General features: G+C 47.5%; 1 protein-coding gene across 1 annotated transcript; it reads left to right on the plus strand.

The window, feature by feature from the left end:
- Positions 1–4,209: 4,209 nt before the first annotated feature.
- LOC149328807 (uncharacterized) lies at positions 4,210–8,138 on the plus strand. Its single transcript, XM_089559766.1, has one exon. It carries the CDS (start codon positions 4,532–4,534, stop codon positions 7,988–7,990), a length of 3,459 nt encoding a protein of 1,152 aa, XP_089415892.1. The 5' UTR covers positions 4,210–4,531; the 3' UTR covers positions 7,991–8,138.
- Positions 8,139–23,971: the final 15,833 nt, after the last annotated feature.

Below are 23,971 nucleotides of genomic sequence, written 5' to 3' on the forward strand. Positions count from 1 at the left end.
TTTGTTTGTTTGCTCGTTCTTCCTCCGTCTCCTCGGCTCGCTGCCTCCTCTTGGTTTCGTTCCGACTACGAAGCCTGGCCAGCGCCCTCTGGAAACTAGTTCTAGGTGGCATTGGCCTGGCTCCTTTCAGTCTCTCCGACTCACTTTCCATATCTGCCGACGAATCCCGCCGTGCCGCCCCTTTTACATATACGATGCAACGCCGGCTCCTCCTCTGCTGTCGCAACGCGGTTTCATCGGCTCCTCCTCTGACGTAATGCCAGATGGCGCTGCCAGCTGCGGTGGTTCCTAGGCAACGGCTCAACTCGCGATGTGGCCACCGGCCACAGCGAAACGGCGAGAATACGGCCAATGTTGCCCTCGCTAAAAAAATGCATTCACAAAGAATTTCCCGTTGAGAAATTTCCGTGCCCAGAATTTGTAGATGTGGCAGGTGCGCTTCAAATAAGATGACAAACAGCAGGTTGTGATCAACGCATGCGATAACCTATAAGAAAACACGAATTCGGCGCCTGTACTTGGCTTCTGAATTAATAGAACCATCCTCGATAACTGCACTCAGTTCCCTGTCTCCCATAAGACAAGAACAAAGTAAAGGCGCTCTTATGCACAGAGGAGCCCCCGCGGGAATTCTTGCGTTTCTTCATCCTTAGCACGGATAACCTGAAATCCTTTTCGCGTCAGGAAAAGTGCGTGGATATGAGAGTAGACTTCAGAATGTATTTTAACCTTTTCAGCACGATAAGGTCTAGCATTCTATCAGGAAGTAGTTTACTTGTAAATCAACAGATCTTTTATTCCTTGCACTTCTTTCGCTGACTCTGTTTTTTTAGCTTGTGCCTCTCATTATTTCAAGTTTCATCTACCCAGTAGGTCATCTCTACTTCCAAGCATGCGCATTTTACCCATAGTGTCGTAAGAAGACTCCAGTTTACCTCAGAAGTTTCCACCCAAGTTTGACAAAGTGGTCTTATCCGTGGGCTCTCTGATATGACTACAAAAGCGTTAAAGTACGCAGAAATTTAGAAACAATTGGCTGTGGCTTACTCACTTGTGCCTTGATGTGCGCAGCGAGGAGTACGGTTAATCTTATTGTATAACTCGGTTATATCTCTACGGTTACATCTTTATTGTTTAGCTTGGTACGTCTCAGTGTTTCGGTTTTCTTGTTACCTATTGTTATGTTATGGTTACATTAAAGACTGGACATTTTTTAAAGTGTAACGCATTTATTTTCAAAGCCTCCATCTTGTTGCTTCTCAACTGCCACAAAGACGGACTGATGGTGGGTGAAGTAGCAAGCAGCCGTCTCAATGGCTCCGACCCAGTACTTTGAGGCCAAGGCTGGTTCTTGTTTTTTGTTTGTTTATTTTTTGTTTTCTTTTTGTTCATGTTTGTTCTTGTTTTTGTTTCTTTGCTCGTTCTTCCTCCGTCTCCTCGGCTCGCTGCCTCCTCTTGGTTTCGTTCCGACTACGAAGCCTGGCTTCTTTCAGTCTCTCCGAATCACTTTCCATGTCTGCCGACGAATCCCACCGAGCCGCCACTTATATGTATACGATGCAATGCCGGCTCCGCCTCTTTTGTTGCAACGCGGTTTCACCCGCTGCTCCTCTGACGTCATGCCAGATGAAGCGGAGAGCGGCGCTGCCAGCTGAGGCAGCTGCTAGGCAACGGCTCAGCTCACGGTTTCGCCACCGGCCACAGCAAAACGGCGAGAATACGGCCATTTTAGCTCTCGCTACAAAATTACTTGGCGGGTACCAACTTTATGAGCAGCGTTAAAAGACCCGAATACTTCACGAATTTGGCCCTAAACTGAAACGCTTTTTTACCCTGTGGGCCTCAATGCTTCCTTTTTATCCATTTAAGCTGCGCGGGCTACCTTCGAGTCAGCATGCCTTCGAGTGCGTATGGGTGCAGAGTAAACGCGCATGGCAGAATTGCTGCTCGCGAGACGTGGAATGCGATCACTGCGTGATTACTTGATAGGCGCGACGATAGCAGCGCACGGAGCGAGTCCGAGGGGACTGCTTTTTGGGCGCAGTCCAACTATTGGCGCCCAACTCGAGTCGTCGTCATGTACTATTTCGCTCAGTATGACTTGCAATGCCGGGAAGCGCATCCGGAGCACTTACCGGAAGCATGGTGGGGCCGGCAAGCGGCGCGCTTGAAAACGAAAGGGAAATGATTTTGCTGTTCCCACAGTGTGCCTTCTACCCTGTGTTCGTCCATTCCTCCGCTCTCGCCAAGGGAGGTGGCGCCACCTGTCACACGCCGAAAGCGCCACCTGTGAGGTGCCGTGTGAAGCCAGCGTCAACGCCGACGACTACGACGCGGAACGCACGAACGGGGGCTTGAGAGCTTCGCTCTAAAGCAACACTTCGTGCGGGCAAGTCCAGTAGCCCGATCTGCAGTTGGGTTAAGCATTTTCTACCCACAGTCGCATCGAGTGCGCTTCCGGATCCGGGGATACTTTGAAGTGCGCTGCAACAACAAACTAATCCTCATAGCCACTAGACGCACGGGCAGCGACGACGAACCACGTGGTCGGTTCGTGCCACGAAGTGAGCTTGCGCAGTGATCACTGCGGCTGTTGTCAAACCATGGCACGAATGTCTAGTTATAGGAAACCTTGCTCGTGCACTGTGCCCACCACAACGTGCAAGCAGAGACCCTAATGTTACCACCTTGCTATTCGCTGTGGCAGCACAAAACAGAGCAAAACACAGCTTGAAACACCACCAAAATCCCGCCATGCTGCATAGCTGCGTCAGCAGATCCGCAACCGTCTGGCACACGTCCTGCAGCGCCACCGCTACGCAGCGGTCGGCGCATGAACTAGAGCACGAACATAATCTGTGCGCGAGCTCCTCCCTCGCCCGCAGTGATGGCCAATACCTCTAGATATTCTTAATCATTGGCCGCGACGAAAGGGGAGGGAGCCTCACGGGTGTAGCTATCGTTATACACCGAAGCTGCACACTGTATTTAAATTTACAAGCATCTTTCTTTGGTTAGGGTGAAAAAAAGCGCTAATCAAATAATATTCCCGACTAGTGAAAAAGGCTTACCTGCTTTCGAAAGAATTTCTAGGATTTCATTATAACCCCTGGGATGATTTTTACGATTTCAATGACAAACCCGTATACGTTTTTCAGGAGGAACATTATTAGTTACGGATTTTTTTACCAGGGTGCGATTTGCAGCCAAAAGCTTCAGGGGGAAAGCAATTACAATGATCTCCACTAGGGGAGCTAGATGCCGCATCGGGCGCCCGAAAGTGAAGCCACCGGAAGTAAGCGGCCTTGTCCCGGAAGTCAGCCTTTGACAGTGCATGAAATCGGGCCTCAGCACGGTTTTTCAGTTCCAGTTTTGTTTTCCCACTTGGCATTTCGTCTTTTCGTCGTTCTCGTCTTTTTACATGACAATACCTACCTGTTGCGCCGTCAACTGAGCGAGGAGACCAGCGAAGTCTTCGGGAAAGACGTTTCAAAAATAAGGGCCCATTGCATTGCAATGGGACGACACTAGCAGACGACAGGACGTCGCTACGCGCAGCAAGTATGGAGCCTCGTCTACTCGGCTCGGTGTCGTCTCGTTTGCCTAGCTTCGCCAACTCTGCTCTTTACTGTGATGCTAGCCCAAGTTATGCTATCAATGGGGGATAAATATAAGAAAGAATAGGTTGAAACATTCACCAGGCAGGTTACTTTGCAGCGACCATTTTACCGAATTATGTTTAGACCGAACCAGAGCGAGGGCAAGGCTACTATCTTGTGAGGTGTCGACGGTGTTCGGTTCACATTAGCGCCTCCAAAAGGTATGGTACTGCTTTTTCGACGTAGCGTGCCATGTACTGTTCGGTATTGTAGCAAGTTAAGCCTGAATGGGCTTTAATTCGTGGTGCTTGGTGCAGTTGACTTGGTACAGCTCTTCTCACGCGCACTGCAGCATTCGTCTTTCTTTTCAGTCGTTCCTCTCGCGCTGTGCCTTTTCTTTCCTGCACGAAAATTCGGTTTTAAAATGACCTAGCCAAATCGTCATTCCACTACTTCTCCTTTACGCTCGGAAGACAAGAACCAGGCAAGAACATAGTGTTTAATACACGTACCCCTTTGCCGAGGCAGGGTGAGACCTGCATGCCTGTTTTCTTCGCTTTCGCAGAAATTACAGGATTCTGCACACAATGCTCACATTTCACGTGTAAGCGCCAGCTCATCCCCGCCGACGGAGATCCTTCGCCGGAGGGCGAGCAACCCGAACTTTGAGTCCGAGCAACCCGAGCCGCCGTGGGAGGAGAGAGTGATGTGAGGAGAGGATGAGGAGGACGAGCGCTCGCGCGGCGCGTGAAGAACAACAGACTCAGGTGTTGGACACGAAAGAAGCAACACGGCCTCTTGTTAACCCAGAGCTCATTTGTAACGGAAAGACGAATAAACGTCTTTTGAATTGTTCCTTTATCCTAACAATTCAGAAGTGGGATACAGTCAACGTTCGCCCGAACTTACGAAGTTAACCGGCAAGCCCCACCATGCCTGTCACCCGCACCGGAGCATCTTCAACGAATGTGGCATACGAAGATGGCGGACGACCGAGCAGCGATGGCGGGAACGACGACGCCGACGACACAAGCCAAGGCGGATCCGACAACGTGGTGACAAGTGGAAGCTTACCTCCAATACTTGAGTCAACGATCAACGTGGCGGAAATCCTGCAGGCCAGCGTTCAGGCAGCAGTGAGAGAAGCCATCAACGGAATTGCCTTGCTTCAGACGCAGCAAGCAGCGGCCACACCCATCATCGGCGCGGGAGAGACAGCTCGGTTAGTGCCATTGTTTGATCCGGTGTCATCCAGCTCTCCGACAGTAGACGCTTGGATAAGACGCGTGGACGACTTGGCACAAGTCTACCATTGGTCCGACCGGCTGACATCTGGAAACGCACTCTCGAGGTTGGAAGGGCCTGCAAAGACATGGTATGACTCCCTCTCTTCCGTCAACAAAACATGGCCGGAATCGAAAGAAGAAATTAAGCGCGCCTTCCCCACGACAGCCGGATTCCAACGACTCCATCGGGAAATGCAGGAGCAACGGCAAAAGCGCGGTGAGCCCATCGAGTGTTATTACTACGACAAGCTCTCGAAAGCTCGCCGTTGCAACCTCACAGATGAAGCATGCATTGAATACCTCATCACGGGGCTATACGATGACGACGTAATAAGAGCAGTGAGCGTACGCACGTACGAGTCGCCGGAAGACCTTCTTCACTGCCTGAAACGCCTCGAAGAAAGATTGGGAAACACTGCCTCCAAAAGTTCAAAATCAAGTGGTCCCCCGAACTACTCTCGTTTCCCCGCATATGCCAACGCCCATGGCAACAAAAGCGAAGCAATGGCGTCGGCCTTGAACACTACCGACCACAAGAACCTTTCTCCGAAGGTGAGGAGGAAGCCGCCATGGAATGAAAGAGGAGAGCCCCTCTGCTTCAACTGCAGCGAGTACGGTCACGTGTCCCTCAATTGCCCGGCCCCACAGCGAAAGGCGAGATGCAACGCTTGCGGACGAGTGGGCCACGGAGAAAAAGACTGTAGGGCAAAAACGGAGAGAGGAGCGCGCGTCGCTCAGAACGCGTTGGGCTTTGACCTCCGAGCCGTTGAAGAGGCGAACGAAAAGTACTTTACGATGGCGAAAGCGAACGGCTGCGACATACGAGCATACGTCGATCTCGGTAGCCAATGCGTAACTCTGCGGAAGGAGGATGCCAACCGAATCGGAGTCGCTTACACGAAGTTGACCAAGCCGTTCACTATCGGGGGCTACGGGTCCGGACATGTGACACCGTGTGGGGAAACGAACATCACCCTCACGGTCGACCAAGCTACAGCGGACGTTCCCGTGCTGGTCGTGCCGGACGCGTCACAGTCCATACCCCTACTTGTGGGCCAACCTTTCACCGAGCAACCACACATCACGATTGTGAGGCGGAAGAACACAGTGCGGATATTTGAGGAGCACAGGAACGAGGACAATAGAGACGACACGCTTCAGTCCATTGAAATTCCAGAGCTCCCAGAACGACCTGTGTGCCTATGGGCGAAGGAAACAACGGTTGTGCCCCCAAAATACGTGGGTTTCGTTAAGCTCTACGCCACTGGTAGCGCACCACGCTCAGATGTCTTCGTGGACATGCAGCTCAGGTGCCAAGAAGGTCGAGAGCATTGCATACCACGCTGTGTCCTCAGCGTTGACGGGACCAACGAAACAATAGTCCCTATAATGAACATTTCCAATCATGAACTGACCATCAAAGCGAACGAACGAGTCGCACGAGCGGAAATTTGCTACCCAGACGATGCATCGCCACGAGAGGGTGAGTCGGACACCAGCACTGACCAGCCCTTATTGATACCGAGCGAAGAGATTCAAGTAGGTCCTAATGTTGCTCCTAAGGAACGTGAAAAGCTCGAAGAGCTTATTTTTGAGTATTGGGACTGCTTCGCAACCACCGTTTCAGAGATTGATGCACTAAGCCGCTCTGCATACGACCCCCCAGAAGAGACGGATATCGTTCCTGGCCTTCACGTCCTTGCAACATGCATAGCGACAGAAGACGTGCTAACTGTTGCCCAGCTGAATGATCCAAAAGTTCAAGCTTTGAAGGAAAGGCTAGAAAAAAAAGAAGACCTATCCAAAGAAGACAGGCGCGTCAAAAACGAATACCGGTTGCGTAACGGCATAGTATTCAAGAAGAACCAAGAAACCGACTCTAACGAAGGACTGCTGTGGGTAGTTCCGAACCAGACTCGCTGGAGAATCGTCAGGACATGTCATGATGACATTGGCCATTTTGGAGTGGAGAAAACCTTGAAGAAACTTAGGGAAAGGTATTGGTTTCCCAGCATGAAGCGTTACGTTAGAAGATACATAGCTTCTTGCATCGAATGTCTTTTCCACAAGACGCGATCTGGAAAGAAACCGGGCAAACTTCACAGCATTGACAAGGGCAACAAGCCATTTCGATCAATACACATCGATCACCTAGGCCCATTTGTAAGAAGCAAGTCCGGAAACGCCTACATAATTGTAGTCGTCGACTCTTTCACAAAGTTCGTATTGTTGCGTGCAGTCCGCAACACATCAGCTGCACCAGCGGCGCAGTTTCTACACGATGTGGCAGGAATCTTTGGCCCACCGGCTATGGTGATCACGGACCGCGGAACTGCTTATACAAGTGCCAAATTCAAAGCAGCGTGCGAAACTTACAACATCGTGCACGTCAAAAACGCTACTGCCACTCCGCGAGCTAACGGACAAGTCGAAAGATATAATCGCATGATAACCCCGGCAGTGGCAAGCTTGACGCAAGATGCAAACGGCAAAGACTGGGACTCTGCGTTGCCTCAGGTGATGTGGGGCATAAACAATACGCTCCACAAAGCCACTAAAACTACTCCGTTCGGACTGCTCTTCAACTTCAGGCCGCGAGGCATCAAGGGCGACACCGTGGAAGACGCCCTCGCCGAGGAATTTGACCATGAAGTTGAAACCAGGCGAGCCGCAGCGGCGGAGAATATCCGAGAAGACCAACGCAAGCAACAGGAGCGGTACAACAGGAAGCGGGTGGAAGCGCCGACATACAATCCCGGAGATGTTGTACTAGTTGAGCGAGAACCGGCAGCAAGTGGGGAGTCAAGGAAACTGAAAGAAAAATACAAAGGACCGTATATCATCCGAGAAAGGCTTCCCAACGACCGCTACCGCATCGAAAACGTGCCTCCGGGGCGGCAAAGGCGAAGAGCTTACAGCAGTATTGCACCGGTTGACAAGCTGAGGCTTTGGGACCGGGAATTCTACGAGACAAGTTCGGAAGAATCGGGCCGCGAGGACGATTCCGACCGGGGCGGTCGGTGGCACAGGATGGCCGAATGTAAGCGCCAGCTCATCCCCGCCGACGGAGATCCTTCGCCGGAGGGCGAGCAACCCGAACTTTGAGTCCGAGCAACCCGAGCCGCCGTGGGAGGAGAGAGTGATGTGAGGAGAGGATGAGGAGGACGAGCGCTCGCGCGGCGCGTGAAGAACAACAGACTCAGGTGTTGGACACGAAAGAAGCAACACGGCCTCTTGTTAACCCAGAGCTCATTTGTAACGGAAAGACGAATAAACGTCTTTTGAATTGTTCCTTTATCCTAACACACGCGTTCAGCTTGCTTGTTCCTTTCATATAAAAGCAGACATTACACGAGAACAGCGCAAAAAACTGAAAACGAAAGGGCGAAAGTCTCGACTTTTTGCATTGAAATACACAGCAGACACCCAACTTCCGGGACAAGCCGTCAAACTTCCGGTGGCTTCACTCGCGCTCGTCTCGGAAAGCGGGAATGCGGGATCCAGCCACCTAGTGGAGATCAGTGAGCAATTACCTCAAAGCTGCGGTTATTAAGAATGACAAGTTTATTTATGGCCTGACCTCTGATGCATTTTACTGGCTGATTTATTTAATTATTTTAATCCGAGGGATTCTATCCTCTAAAATTGTAAACAAACCGTGAGTGCTCGTTGTAGCTTCTTTTTTTCGTACTTTTTAGCTTTTAAAACAGTTTGTTTCATCTGCACCACTCCCGTTTAGCACCTTCTAAGTTACACAATCATTTAAATGTTCCTTGGTCTTTCCTTAATGACTCTTTATTTCGCTTCATCTCAAATATTGAGGATACTCCAACGCTCCGAACAGTCTTCTATAGCTGGTGGTTCCATTTAAAACATTTGTTTTCGAGACGTTGCAGTGCGACCCGATGGGTACTCCGGTACAATGCCCGTCGGGATGTCTTTGCTACCCCGAGATACGTAACAACCTTGTTGGCGTATGCCTCGACCCTGTACAGCCGCAGCCTTGGGGCTTCACTGCAGCGCCGAGAAAACCGAAGAAGAGATGGGATAACAGTCACGGCGTCTAACAGAGCGCAATAAATAAATTTTTCCTTAACATTGACTCAAGAGAAGGTTTACGTGGAAGACGTCTCAATAAACTCTAGTGCCGAAATTTAACTGACTGTACAATGATATGCATTTTTTGAGACCAAGGTATTGAAAGAATATGTGGCCAACTGCTTAGGGAAGACTTACCATCTTAGGTTTTTCTATGAAAATTCACACGGAAGTTGTAACATGCCCCCATGACATAAACGGCTGTTGCACCTTTTTACACTAATCTTCCCGTAGAGTGCTGGTCGTCCCAAATGGAAGCAGGAATAGTTTAGGCGATGGTGATAAGTATAGTGAACTTTTATGGCGCAAGGGAATCTGCGGCCAAAGAGCGCCATGGCACAAGGTAGATTCGTTCGCTCAAGGTTGGGTCAAAGACCCATTTCCCAAGCATTTCACCCTGATTAAGCCGAGCACCAGACCGGGGGAAAGCTTGTGCCCATCGTATCACCGGTGGGTGTCCTGCGGCACTCGGAATCGAACCCCGCACCTTCCACATGCGAAAAAGATGTGCAACCGCTTTGTAACCGCTGCGGTCGAAATATTTAGATGCAACATGTTTTATGCGAAGCATATTGCTAGAGCTACCACTCACGACGTCGGCGTGTGACCCCTAGACGTCACACCACGTGACACCGTGACGTCACACCACGTGACACCGTTACGTCACACCACGTGACGCCGTGACGTCACACCACGTGACATCGGATGAGAGAGGCGGCCTCCACCTCGCGCCTTTGCCGTGGGACCCCTACCCGTCACGCCACGTGACACCGTGACGTCGTCGTGACGATGCCATCGCACAGACGCCGGAATGTCCTCGAGCGGCATTCCCGCGCATTTCGAACGCGCGTTCACACTGGGTGTAGGTGAAACGCTCGCTCCACCGGGCAGGCAGACGCGGCTTCCGTGGCAATCCAGGCGCTCACCCAACGCGCGTCTCGGGGTTAGTCGGCGTTCCGCTGTAGCCATGCCGTTGTCTTCCCCCATGACGAAGGCTTCTTGTGGTTGTATTAAAATGACCAAGTATTCAACCAAGGAAAGCCATTTATTACCAAGCCTAGCCACCAATATGATTCGCATCTGACTAGGCTTAACCTTAGCTAAGCCTCAGCCATACTTTTTTTATTCATGTAATAAATAAACTGCTTACTATTAAAGCTTAGTGTGCAGTATACGTCAATCCCGCACTTAGGGAAAAGTAATACGTTTGGAATATACGGTGGGCTATTTTAATGGTATTTGAAATATTTTTTGTATTCATGAATGCCCTAGAGATATGTACGAACTCCGTTGAAGAAATTTCATGCTCGGTATTCAAAATATATTCTTAAAATATGCCAAAAATGCCTCACTTAAAGCATACTTCGAGCACTTTTCAAATACGTGAAAAATTATGTATGCAGTTTAAACATCTTGTCAATGTATTAAAGGTGTACTTCATAAATATGAAATTAATTCATCTTAAGTATAGTTCAATTCCAACAAACGGGCCGTCCTTTTAAACATATTTCCAGCTCATTTCTAGCTTCCGTTCAACAGCCGAGGGCTCAAACTCGCGTTTAGGGAAATGGCGTTTGCATTTTGTCAGTGTGTTTGAAATGTACTTCCGTAAATGCGCAATTAATTCGTCTGAAGAATACTTAAATTCGAGCCAATTGGCAGTCCGCATTAGCACATTTGCAGCACACTACAATCTGTCGTTGACCTACCTAATGCTCGTAATCGAGTTTCGGGAAATCACATTTTGGTGTTGGCAATATATTTAAAGTGTACTTTCGTAAATACGCAATTAATCCATCTGAAGTATAGTTAAATTCTAGCAAATGGGTAGTCCGCGTAAACATATTTGCATTACACTTCAAGCTACCGTGGAACAATCAAGGCTTCGAAATGACGTTTCAGAGAAGAGTGAAAACTCTCCCTTTCCTGTCGTCCTTTCTTTTATGGTAACTTCTTTCAGGAAGGTAATCACCATTTATTTACACAAGGGGCGGAGGACGTGATAGCATTATAAAATATAACGTTTGGCGAAAACTCGTCCGGTCGCGTAGAAGATACATATTGCCACACTGCTGGCACTCTACCGGCGCCTACTGGTGGCCTAACCTTGGCTCCCAGCGCGCGGCCGAGCGTCGTCTTTCTGCACGAGCTCTGCATGAGCTCGGCGGTTCTGCGGGCTTCGTTCTAGGAAACGCTGTGATTCCCGCTTTTCTGCTGCGTTTGTCGGTGACATTTGGTGGAGGTGATGGGTACCATCCCATGTACGCTGACCCCGACGATAGCCGTGACGCTCCTCCCCGACCCGCGGACGCCACACCCGTCCACAAAACGAGCCGTCGCCTGCGAGGCCTGCAACCCGAGTTCGAGCCACTAACAAGGCCTGTGAGAGCGATGACGTCCACCACTGGCAGCCAGACAGGTCAGTTCTCCGGCAGTGCCCCGCCGTGCGTCCTTCTCGCACCTCGGCCGCCACCATCCTTCCACGACGACCGGTTCGAGGATATAGAAGACTGGTTGGCTAATTTTGACCGTGTGGCCGCATTCAACCAGTGGGACGACGAGCGGAAGCTGCTGAATGTATATTTCGCACTGCTCGACTCGGCGAAAACGTGGTTTGAGAACCACGAGGCTTCCTTTTCCAACTGGGCAGCTTTTCGCCGTGAGTTGCTCGCCACATTCAGCTCGAGCCAACGGAAGGAGAACGCTGAAATTGCCCTTCGCTCCAGGTCGCAGCAGTCCAACGAGAGCGTCGCCATGTTTATAGAGGACATGACACGCCTCTTCAATCGGGCCGACCCTACCATGCCAGAAGCTACAAAGGTGCGGCACCTTAAGCGTGGGGTGAAGGAGCAGCTGTTGGCTGGCCTCATGCGCGACCCTCCGCTAACCGTCGCCGCCTTCGTCACAATATGGTCGTCACAATATATCTAAAGGAAGGAGCGCCGACCATAGGTTATTGTTAATACGAAAACATTTCGGCTTCCGCAAAGAAGCCGAAACGTATTCGTATTAACCACCTTTGGTCGGCGCTCCTTCCTTTAAATACATGATAACATTATACCGGCAAAGGCGGTTTGGGAACTTCCGGGCCCGAATTTGCCACCGAAAAGGACCCCGACTGGCATGGCAGACCGGCTCTCTTAGACGCCCGTGTACCTGTTGGTTGGCAGTTCGACTCCTGACCTATGCCTGACGCAAGTTTCAACTAGCAGTTCGGTTCTAGATTGCCCCCAGATTCGAACACGACCAGTAGGGCACTTCTGCGATAATTTGGCAGCCCACAGTCTTTGTGCTAAAAAACGCCTCACCGGGCAAGATAGGCCATCGCTCTCGGTGGGCATATATAAGGCAAGTCAAGAAAAGGATTATCTGGAGCATGTCTTGTTTGCTGCGGCACCTCCGCCATGATTTGCTGTGTGCATCTGTGCCATTTCCCTTCGGTCACGTAACCTTATAATTTCACACTCCTCTTGATAACTGCGCGCGTAAAATATGTACTGTGGTTGAAGCTTTAAACCCTCTCATTCTGTGAATCCGCTCAGGAAACCTTTTTTAGAAATATATTTCTAATGTATTAAATGTATATTTTAGGCTATTTCTAATGTAATCTGTAATTTAAACTAGATTTCTGTCTTAGTAGCTGAAGTGCTTTGCTGGGTACAGCCCACATACTCTTTCACAGAACTGGATTCTGCATGCTGCGGACATTGGAAATCTCGTGTGGTTTAAGTCCCGCAATCTCGACAATGTTTTCTCTGCAAACGCTAATTTCCGTATACTCGTGTTAGGTTTCTATAGCTTGGAATAAACTACAGACAACTCATGTTTTGAAAACTGCAGAAACCACGGGAATGCTTGACGTGTTTTTGAGATTTTAATTTATTTATTTCCTTATTTACTGATATGTTGCGCCTCATGGGTCCTAAACAGCATTGTGTCAGGGGTATTGCAATAGCAAGGCGCCTCGCAGTAAAGAAGATGCTACACACTACGGAGTGTGTTATTACCAAAAAAAAAGATAACATACTTTCAAAGCAGTATTTGAGCTGTACATGGTTACTACGCAATGGAACACCCGAAGATGCGCGCAAAATATGCAAGAGAATATACGGAAAAGGAATAAAAGCTTCATAATTCGATAATAAAGACGGTTTTTTTTCTAGCCGCACAACTAAAAGACTTAAACGAGATTATTTAACAATGAACTGAATTAGAAAAATCATTCCAAAGTGACTTGGCGCGGGGAAGTGACAATGAATTTAAAACCTTTGAGCGTCCGAAGATTGGTGAAAAACTAACAGGAACGTGCAATGGTCTGGGAGTGCGCACTAAAAGTGCATAGCGGTAGAGCCAAAGGCTAGTCGCTATACACATACTTGTGCAGCAGGAATAGGAGCAAAACTAACAAGAGCATCATATTCACACTGGAACACTCAGCTCAGTCTTTCAGTGTTTATTTTGGCTTGGTAGCCAGCACTTACAGGAATAAATTTTATACAGCAATACTCAGCATCTTTTTTTATAGAGAGCCTAACAGAACGCGGTAATCTATTCACCTAGTGGATTGAGGAGTCCAGTTTTGTCTGTCTTATTTCCGATTTCTGTTTTATTTTGTTTTAGTTTCGTTTTTGACGTTCAAATAATATATGCAGTGTCGTTTGTGCAGGCAAATACTTTTGTCGGTAATGTTTTTTAAGAACTCCTGCACCAATACATAAAACACGTGTCAGGACATAGTGAAAGAATGGAGTGCGGTGCCCTGAAGCGAAGCCGTTCCCGTCCGACAATCCACTGTGACGCGGCAAGCTGGGGAACTCCAGTCGCACAGCTGCTCCCCACGTGGAGAGGTCGCAAACGTTAATTCATCGTCGGTGCGCGTATGTGAGTAGTCAAGGTTTTAAACGAGGCCCGACTCTCCGCCGTATAATTAACTTGCTCGCTCCCATACACGCGAGCTTAAAGGAGGGGTGAGTTTTTTTCCCCATATTCGCCACTAACAATGAAGTATGTCTAAGTCCTGATCGGTCTTTTTCGTGCAATACAGGCTTAATCTCAAGCTTTCATTATTGCACATATAAATTTTCGCGCTTTGCTCAAGATATATTCAGCAATTAGGCAGGAGTCACTATAACCACCACTGCATAACTGAAGTCATGAAATGGGGGCTTCGAGTCTCCCGATGGCTCTGAAGCTCATATAGACGGAGGTCGCAACGAACCTGGCTTTGTGACATCAGGGTTTACGTTTGCGTGGTTTGCGTTATGGTTAGATTTTAATAACACCACGTGTGGTCTGCTGATTGAAATGCTGGAAATACGGTTATTGTGTTTCGTAGCGAGCAAGTGTCGCACTGGTTCTATCGGTTGCTCTTTTTCTGAAAGAAGCAAGCTTTGATGTGCCTTGCACGTATTGAATGTTTTAGCGATATTTTACCAATAAAGGTTTACTGAAATTTTACGCATTTTTATTTCCGTGGGCCTAATTTGCAGCTATGTTGTTTCTGACTAGATTTATTTATCTACGGAAGCCTAAAAAACAAAATAAAGTCTAAAGCAAATCCGCCACGCGAATTCCTGAAAGACACTCCATGGGTTGGTTGACTCCTCCCACCGTCTGCGGGGAATTAAAAAGAAAAGGCGGGCGCCCGACGTTAATCCGATTTAAATTAGGGAAATCGTCCGCACACGGCAATAATTCGAGGTTTCTAAGAATGCTCGGCAAGTGTAGACGAGTTCCCGCGGCAAAAAGACGAGTTTAGATGCCTCTTCAGTGCACCTTTAAGTTCCATTTTGCACGGTAACCCACAGGCCTAAATTTTATGAATATTTTGGAAACAAAAATGGTTACGCAGTGACGTTGAAAATCTTTTATAAAACGTGCTCATTATCGCGCGCACTGTAAAGCAAGAGAAAACTTTGTAGCATTCTCCTCAGTGGAGTAGAAACAACTTGAAGAAGGGCATTAACGGAAGCGCGTGAGGCGTGTTTCTAATTTAGTGCGTTGTATGGCGTGTGGTTCTAAATACATTGTTGAAGCTCTATCTCGCGCCTCTGCAGCTGCCATAGGCCAAATAACCTGATAGGAACATACAATTTGTGTTCTGCTTCTAGATATCTACGCTAAAAAGTGCGGTGGCCCGAAAGTATACGCAATGAGTTCATTGGAAGCTATGCTGAGGGGAGTACAAAGTACTTGTCTAAGATTGATAAGAGATATTTAGAAAGCGTCACCGATCTTTCGAGTGCAAAATCGCTCCCTTTATACCTAATTCCCTTTATACCTATGTTTAAAAGCAACGCTATTTAAGCTTTTCCTCTCAATAGTACTATCAGATTACTCTGCACTATGAGCAACAATTTGAATTCCAGACCTAATTACAACTCGGCCGTTGTACATTGTAATAATGCATCGGCCGTAACCAAAGAGAAAGGTAGACAGGAGCGCCAACTCTAACGGTCTGCAATACATCCGGGAGGCGCAAATTTGCTGCAAATTTGCTGCACGAATTTGCTAGCGCACGGCATTGCGCTGTTCTCTCTTCCTCCATTCCCCTTCGCTCGCCGACACGGTTCTGTGCTCGCTTCGTCCTCACTATCGTCCTTGCAGAGAAAGATTAATCGACGCGCCACCTTTCGACACGGCCACGAAACGAAATGCTGTGGCGACCAGCGGGCAGAAAGCAGACTGGATGCCTCTTTTGCACGTCGTCTGCTTGTCTGGGAAGAGATAAAGAGAATCGTGTTTACCTTTAAGCGTACAAAAGCCTCTTTATTTTCTAAAAGAACGCTTTTCCTTTCATGCATCGGTCGACGCCCCATCAGAAAGAACTCAAACGTGGACAAGGCAGTTGGATCCCAAACAATAAAATTGGTCGACTTTAGCGGCGAAACGCTGAGCTTTTTTTCTGTTCATTAGAAGTGTTAATAAGCTTCTGTTTTATTTGTGGCATGTGACAACTGTAAAAGGGCGGCCGTATAAATACGGGCGAAATTTTCCAATGGCCCACACAAGGGCCAAGCACTCGCATTCCGCGATGGAATGGAAAAAAAAGACCGTGCAAAGGATTTGAAGGATCTTGACCTGTGCAATGGCACACCGCCAATCCAACGCAGTCTGGGAGTCTGTGAACCTGTGAACCTTTTTAAAACTGAAATTTCATATCTTGAACGGTCCTGTTGATTGCACATGAGGTTACTTTCTGCGCATGCCTACGCTTTTGTATAATTGCTCGCTTTTCAGAGATTAAAGTCAGATGAAGTGAGCGCTTGTCCTACGTCGTTCTTGAGCTGTGTGTGTGTGTTTTTCGGCGCTACTGTTTTTCCATTTTCGAGTAAAGCAACTGAGGTCCGATTGCGGGACAAATTTTGTTGGAGCGTGCTCAGAACTAAAACTGAACACCAGAGGCCCACACCACGAGAAACTAGGAACATTCCTGTCAGAACAAGGATGCACTTCGCTAATCAACCCCTCTCATGCTTCTCACATGGGAGGAGTGTGGGAAAGAATGATAGGAGTCACATGGCGAATTTTGGACTCCATGCTTCTTGAGAGTACCTCTCGTCGCCTTACTCACGAAGTCTGGTTAACCTTCTTGGCGGAAGCCTCGGGGATCATAAATTCCCGACCCCTCGCTCCTGTCTCAACGGACCCCGAGTGCTAGGAAGTGCTGACTCCTTCAACACTCCTGACCCAAAAAGTCGCCGGCCACACAGTGCCGCCAGCCTTCGGTGAAAAGAATATGTATCGGCGACAGTGGCGGCAGGTCCAGTGGCTGGCCGACGCTTTTTGGTGCCGTTGGCGACGCGAGCTCCTTACCACCCTGCCAAATCGTCGGAAGTGGCAGGGGACAACTCGGAATCTCAAGGCGGGTGACCTCGTGCTCCTGAGAGACAGCCAGGTTCATCGCAACGAGTGGCCTATGGGACTCATTGTGAACGCCATCGCGAGTGCGGACGGCAGGGTGCGAAAGGTCGATATCAAGACGGCGACACGGGGAATGATAAAGACGTTTCGCCGTCCTGTGACTGAGACAGTCCTGCTTATTCCGTGTGAGGACTGAACGCATCACATAGTGGTTATATGTATGACCAGACGGGGAGTGTGCTGTACCGAGTGCAGTTTGAATTTCCCGCCCGGGCGCCGGCTTCATCTGCGGACACTGGACTTCTCTCCCCCCCGCTCTTTCTCTTCTTTCTCCCCGTGCTCCTTCCCTCTCGCCCGCGTGCTTTCTCCCTCTTTACACCTCCCTCCCGGGTTTCATCTTACGGAACTCGTCTCTCTTTCGTTCCTTCTACCGCGCTGCACGACTGTGGCAGGACCGCGTTTTTACAAGTTGTAAATGCCTGGATAAATGTTCGATTTTCCTTGCGTTTGCGACCTGTCTGAGGAGTGGCCGCAGCCCCAAAGCGTGCCACGGAATCAGAATACTTACTGATCTTTCAGTCAGTACACAGCTAGCTCGCTGAGAGCATGTAATGCGTAATTTGAAGCTGGGTGCATTTTGATTTCTAAAATACTCCGCATCAAGCTTCAAACTTTTCCATTGTTGTAGCCAATCAATACTTTTCTCTAAAACTCTAAGTGGTGACGCGATGCCGGAGCATTAAATCTCTGCAGCTCATCTTAGAGCGCCAGGATTTTTTATTCAGTCCTACGTTCTCAATAATCCCCAATGTTCGCATCGTGCTGTTATACAGTCCCCCTGAACAGCATGTTGAAGATCGCTAGCATTGAGTTCTGCCACAGTTGACGCATTGATGATTTGCATCGCTACCTTTATATTTTGCATTTACATATAATAACGAATTGATGTTCAATTTCAACACGCAAGGGCAGCTTCGTCCAAGGAGCATCATGAGAGAAGGTACAGCCTTTGTCAAAAGTTTAGAGCCCAGGGGGTTTGCTTCTAAGGACTATTGTGGCACTCCTGTAGCACTAATGGAAGTCCTACGCATTGGAGGGAGCAGGACCAAGAATCTTCTTACCTTCAGGAGATTTGGGACGCAATGTGGCCCAGAGCAATGTGCAATGCAATGTGGCCCAGAAGCACATCCCCTGGGCTCTAAACTTTTGACAACGGCTGTACCTTTGCCTACTGAGCGTGAGTAGAAAGACCCATTTTCCAATAATTTCATCCCAGAAACGCCGAGCATGAGCCCACTGGAAATCTTGAATTTCTTGTATCTCTGATGGGTACTCGGGGGCGCTGTAAATAGAAGCCCGACCATGTGCATACCGGTGCATATGTTAGAAGGATATATTTAGTGTCTTCAATTACTGCGTAGCAGCATTCTTCTAGAACGAATTTTCTTCAGCCCCACGCATTTGACTAATATTTGAGAAATATTTAGTATGAGCAACATTTCGGTGGTGTGCACTTTTTGAACTGAAAAGTACATGCAGGTTACCGTATTTCGTCGACTTAACCAATTATTTATGACGCATTTCAACAGGTAGACAGGGTTCAGGACAAAAAACTAACGCCGTGACGTGTCATCTTCATTTTGCTGGATGGATGGGTGGCACTACACGAAGCATTAAAGACTAACGTTTCTGGGTGCTGCAAAGATTCGCAGGGAGAGATAAGGTAATAAAAAGTTTTCCCTCTTAAAGGTGACCGCTTTCAGAGCAGGATGGTTGTAATATTTGGGGGATGCCTTCTTTGTAAAGTGAGTGTAATTCACTGAGGGATGAAGAGATTAAACGGAGCCTTTGTCAAGTGGTCTGGATACAAAAAAGTGCAAGTACACCAGAAGGACTCATTTCCTGGCGTTGGTTTATTGTTATTTTGAGAAGATGTCTGAGGCCAGACAGGAGCCCCGCTGCTTGCATCCACTTCGCCGTGTTCAGGTCGGACTCCTTGAAGACCGCAACGGTAGGTGTCGTTTCTAAAAAGAGACGTAGGACATGAAACGCCGTGAAGGGCTTGTATGCAGGGCAAAATCTCAGAAGGTACTCCAATAGCAAAATGAATCTAAAAAAAATGGAGAGAACACACTAGCTTCACCTTCACGGCATGATGCGATAGCTTAATGAGTTAATTCCCATATATGCAGAAGGTCATGCTGTGCATTGCATACATAGATCCCTGGGAGGCCTCATACCCCGTCTGCAGGCGGTGCAGCGGTTAAGCGATGCGCAAGCGCTGTGCGATGCCAGGCGACCCCAGTGGTGGGCCCTGTGCGGCCAGGGTTGCTGTTCCCGAAATAAAATTATAATTTAGCTTCAATCCGATGGGCAGGCTTTGATGACGCCGCAAATTCATGTGATCTAAACGGCCAACCTGCCTCATAGGTTTCTCTCGGGAACCACCTGCCAGAGCCATGATCGAGATCTTTCGCTCACAACGCCGAAAACGCCGATACCGACGCTAACAACGCTGGCGCTGACAAGCTATTGCTTTAACAATGAAGCTACTCAGCGCTCCAAATCGACAAAGCACATGTGGCTGCACATGAAGAGAACCAATGTTACAAAAGGTTTCATGTCATTCATGAGCACTTTGAGTCTCGATGTCGAGGCAAGTACATCATCACAATCATCATCAGCCTGACTACGCCCAGTGCAGAGAAAAGGCCTCTCCCATGTGTCTCTAACTGACCTTATCCTTTGCCAGCTGCGGCCACCATACCCCAGCAAGCTTTTTGCTCTCATTAGCCCACCTAACTTTCTGCCGCCCCCTGCTACGCTAGACTTCTTTTGGAATCCACTCCGTTACCCTTAAAGACCAGAGGTTTCCTTGTCTTCGTATTACATGCCCTGCCCAACGCTAATTTCTTCCTCTTCATTTAGACTAGGATGTAATTCACCCGCGTTTGTTCCCTCCCCGACTCTGCCCACTTCCGGTCTCTTAACGTTACACCTATCATTTTTCTCTCCGCGTTGTCCTTAACTTAAATTGAACTTACTTCAGCGCCCACTTTTTCGCCCCGTAGATGAGTACCCGTGAACACCTATTGTATACTTTTTTCTTGGGGGATAGTTATAAATGCAGTTTATGATCTGAGGGAACATGCGCTATGCGCTCCGCCCCATTCTCAGTCGTCTGGTTACTTCCCTCTCATGAGCCGGATCAGCGGTCAGCACCTGGCCAAAGTAGACATGCTCCCTTACCAATTCCTGCACCTCGTTACCAATTGCTGTCTCTCGCGAGACTGTTGAACATTACTTTGGTTTACTGCATGCTAATTTTTAAACGTACCTCTCTGCTATTTCACCATTCTACGTATATTACATTTAAGCGGGCACTAAACTTGATTACGCGCAGTTTTTAGCTAGTACCTGAAACCAAAGGGCGAGATGAAATATGTTTTATTTGAAAAATCAGTTTTCATTCATTCATTCAGAATTTTTTTAAGATAACGAAGAGGTTGTCCAGGGTGACGTGGCAAAAGGCATACATTGCCTGACGAGGCCACGCCACCCGGATGAAAGGCGGCACCACTGGCTACAAAAACCAAGAAGAGCATCACATAATAGAACACACATTCAATATTTTTTACACAATACATAAGACATCCTTACAAAACACAGGCTTTCGGCGGAAAAACAAACAGCATACTTCTATTACTGGCAGAGAAGTCATTTAAATGCGTGGAGCAGTGTTTTATTTATATACAAAGTTCTGCGCGGAACAACCTTCCACATACACGAAATTCAAAGATTCTTTCGGTGGTCTAACTAAGAAAACTGTATAGATCCGCGTTGAAGGTATCCTGTTGAACTAAAAGCTCCTCCCGACCTATGTTTTCAGTTCGTTGAAAAATACAGACCCTAAACAAAATAAATATAACTATCAAACATTATTATGCCGCCGGACTATAAGTGATTATACAGTGGACAACAACTGTAAAAATATATGTTATCATACTGTACGTTTTTTTGAGACTCAGAACCGTATTTTTTATTTGAATATACTATAGAGAACCGCGGCAAAGCGCTCGGTATCCAACCTTAAATGTTTTAAAACAGATTAGTTCTCATCAAGCCTCACTGTTCGTGTGCTTTGGTGGCCTAAAACTTTTGAGGAGGGAAGTTTCTTATTTTGCCTCTCTTTAATACAAAGCGCGGCATTCAGTGCAAACATAGCAGCCCTCCAGGCGACCTCTTGGCGAGAAGAAAAATGCTTTGCGAAAGGAAGCCCACACTTACTGCAGTGGCACAAGCGCGGAACATAAAACTTGTTCCGAATAAAGTGATCTTACTTTAATTGTGCTGCAAAACACTTCGACCGCGGGGGTGGCGGAACGCTGAGCGGGCTCTAATTTGCGACTCGTTACAGGTTGGAGCAATTTTTCTTTTTTTTTGCATCAGTCTCGAGATAAAAGTCTGCCAGCGCCGCTGCTGAAAGTGTTGAGTATCGCGCTTGCTATCACTGTTTCTTTGTAATCGTAATTGCTTGGCTGCCTTCTCTATACTATGCCTAACCAGGGTACGTGTGGTGCGTGCTTGAAAGTGCCACCTAGAAGTTGTACAACTATGAAGTGCTCGGAATTTGAAAAAGGTTGGTTGGTTTGTTTATGGGGTTTAACGTCCCAAAGCGACTAAGGCTATGAGAGACGCCGTAGTGGAGGGCTCCGGAAATTTCGACCACCTGGGGTTCTTTAACGCGCACTGACATCGCACAGTACACGGGCCTCGAATTTCTCCTCCAAAGAAATTCAGCCGCCGCAGCCGGGATCGAACCCGCGTCTTTCGGGCCAGCAGCCGAGCACCATAGCCACTGAGCCACCGCGGCGGCAATTTGAAAAAGGGTTTCATCTTGGGAAGTGCTCTGCGATATCGGAAGCGGCTGCGAAAGGAAAGACGGAGGCTTTTTTTGAAGCATGCAAGTGTGGGAACTGCTACTCTTTGCGTTTAAGAGGGGCGGGAAATAAAGAAAAAGAGGACCTTGACATTCATGCTATACTCACTGCCATTCACGAGCGCCTGGACATAATAGACAGCCTCCCGGAAAAGGTGTCCGATATTGAAAATGCTCTAACAATGATGTCGGAAAAATACGATGAGGTACTGCTTGCAATGGCAAGACAGGATGCTGGCATAAAGGTCATCAGTAAGAGGGTTACTGCTTTTAAAGCAGGTGGGATAGAGGAGGATGTGCAACAGCTAAAGCTTGCTCTCAGTGAGCTGGAATGGAGGAGCAGGCGCCAAAATTTAGTTTTTCATGGGATACCCAAAACAGAACAGGAAAACCTGCTCTCTAAGGTAAATGACATACCTCAGTCTGTTAACCTTCCGGATCTGACTTCAAATGATGTAACCGCCATACACCGGCTTCCTTGCAAACCAGAAAATGCTCCTGGGATAATCGTAAAATTCACGTCGAGACAACTGAGAGAACAGTGGTTTAAAACTCGCAAGAAGATAAGTAAGTTGAAATCAAATTTGTCGGAATCGGAGAACTTGACTAATGCTAACAGAGAGCTGCTGTTTGTCACAAAGCAATGGGCTGAGACTTATGGTTATCAATATGCCTGGCACTGCAGCAACAAAATGCTTGTAAGGAAGGCAGATGATGATTCTGCAGTTGTCATTCGTTTTGAGAATGACTTGCAGAACTTTTCGTAAAAGTGTTTCCTCTTTTTGAAATTGTTTCTTGATCCAACATGGCGGAAACCTACGCCACATCAAGTGATGTTAACAAGTGGTTCATTAATTCAACTTTTTCGCTGCTTCACCTGAACGTTCAGTCATCCCGTGATAAGGACATTCTGCAACTATTTTTGAATGAATTTCCCTTCAGCTTTACTGCTGTTATGTTAACTGAAACCTGGATCTCTGAAACTTGCTATTATTTCAGTTAAACTCACTACAAACCATACTTTTTAAACCAACTAGATAGACGAGGAGGTGGTGTGCGTGTGTTCGTGCAGGACAATGTACAACCCGAGACGCTTGATGAACTTACTGTCAGTGCCCCCGATTACGAGGTATTATCGGTGTGTAGTGGCAACCTCTTGTTGCCTGTGATTTACCGCCCTCCATGTGACTCTTTTGAAACCTTTTTGAGTATCTAAAAAGTATTTTTTGCTCTTGTCACCTAAATAAGTAAACCTTGTTTCTCGGCGGTAACCTAAATATTGATATGCGTGGAACTACGTCCAGGAAGCCACGATTAATGGTTCTTTTGGAATCATATATGCTCATTAATGTGATAAATTTGGCAACATGAATAACAAAAACTACGGCAACAATTTTAGATCTCATTATCACTAATTACACTGATGAGACTGTGTCCGGAGGAGTTATAGAGAGCTGCTTAAATGACCACTTGCCAGTATGCATCAGGTGTAACATTAACACAAGACACAATACAAAAATACCATTCCAAAAAACTAGGGTACAGCAGATTAATCAAACAACACCAGATATATTTCGGCGCGACATTTCAAGCTGTGACTGGCGGAAAACACACGCACATGACTGTGGATGAGCGTTCAACACTTTTTTAACCCTTTTTACATCGGTATACAAAAAATGTTTCTCGTATAAGCCTCGTAACATACCTAAGCGAGCTGGGGAGCCGTGGATCACACCTACACTACTTAAAATGATATCAAAAAAGGCAAGTTGATTAACAAATTCCTCCAGACACGTAATGCAGAAGATTTTTCTCGTTTTAAATTGTACCGAAACAAACTTTACTCTGCTTTAAAGACAACCAGAAACGCGTGTCATCTCAACATATTTGATGGTGCTAGAAACCAGAACCACGTGTCGAAGAAGATGAACTTGCTTTTAAAGCGAAATTCGTCAAATCCAATAGATGCAGTTACCATCCACGGCGCCAAATATGCTGATTATGTCCTTGCTAATAAATTTAATGCAGACTTTTCGGGGCTAGTAGACAGTGCTTATGACCCTGAGGCGCTATCGTATATCAACAAACACATTAGTAATACTATTTTTATGCAATGCTGCAATAATAGTGAGATCATGGAGGTGTTTGGACGCCTTAAATAGAACAATACCTTAAATTTAAGCCCA

This window comes from Amblyomma mixtum, chromosome 9, assembly GCF_055824585.1.
Source record: "Amblyomma mixtum isolate Tamu chromosome 9, ASM5582458v1, whole genome shotgun sequence".
NCBI classification, from domain to species: domain Eukaryota; kingdom Metazoa; phylum Arthropoda; class Arachnida; order Ixodida; family Ixodidae; genus Amblyomma; species Amblyomma mixtum.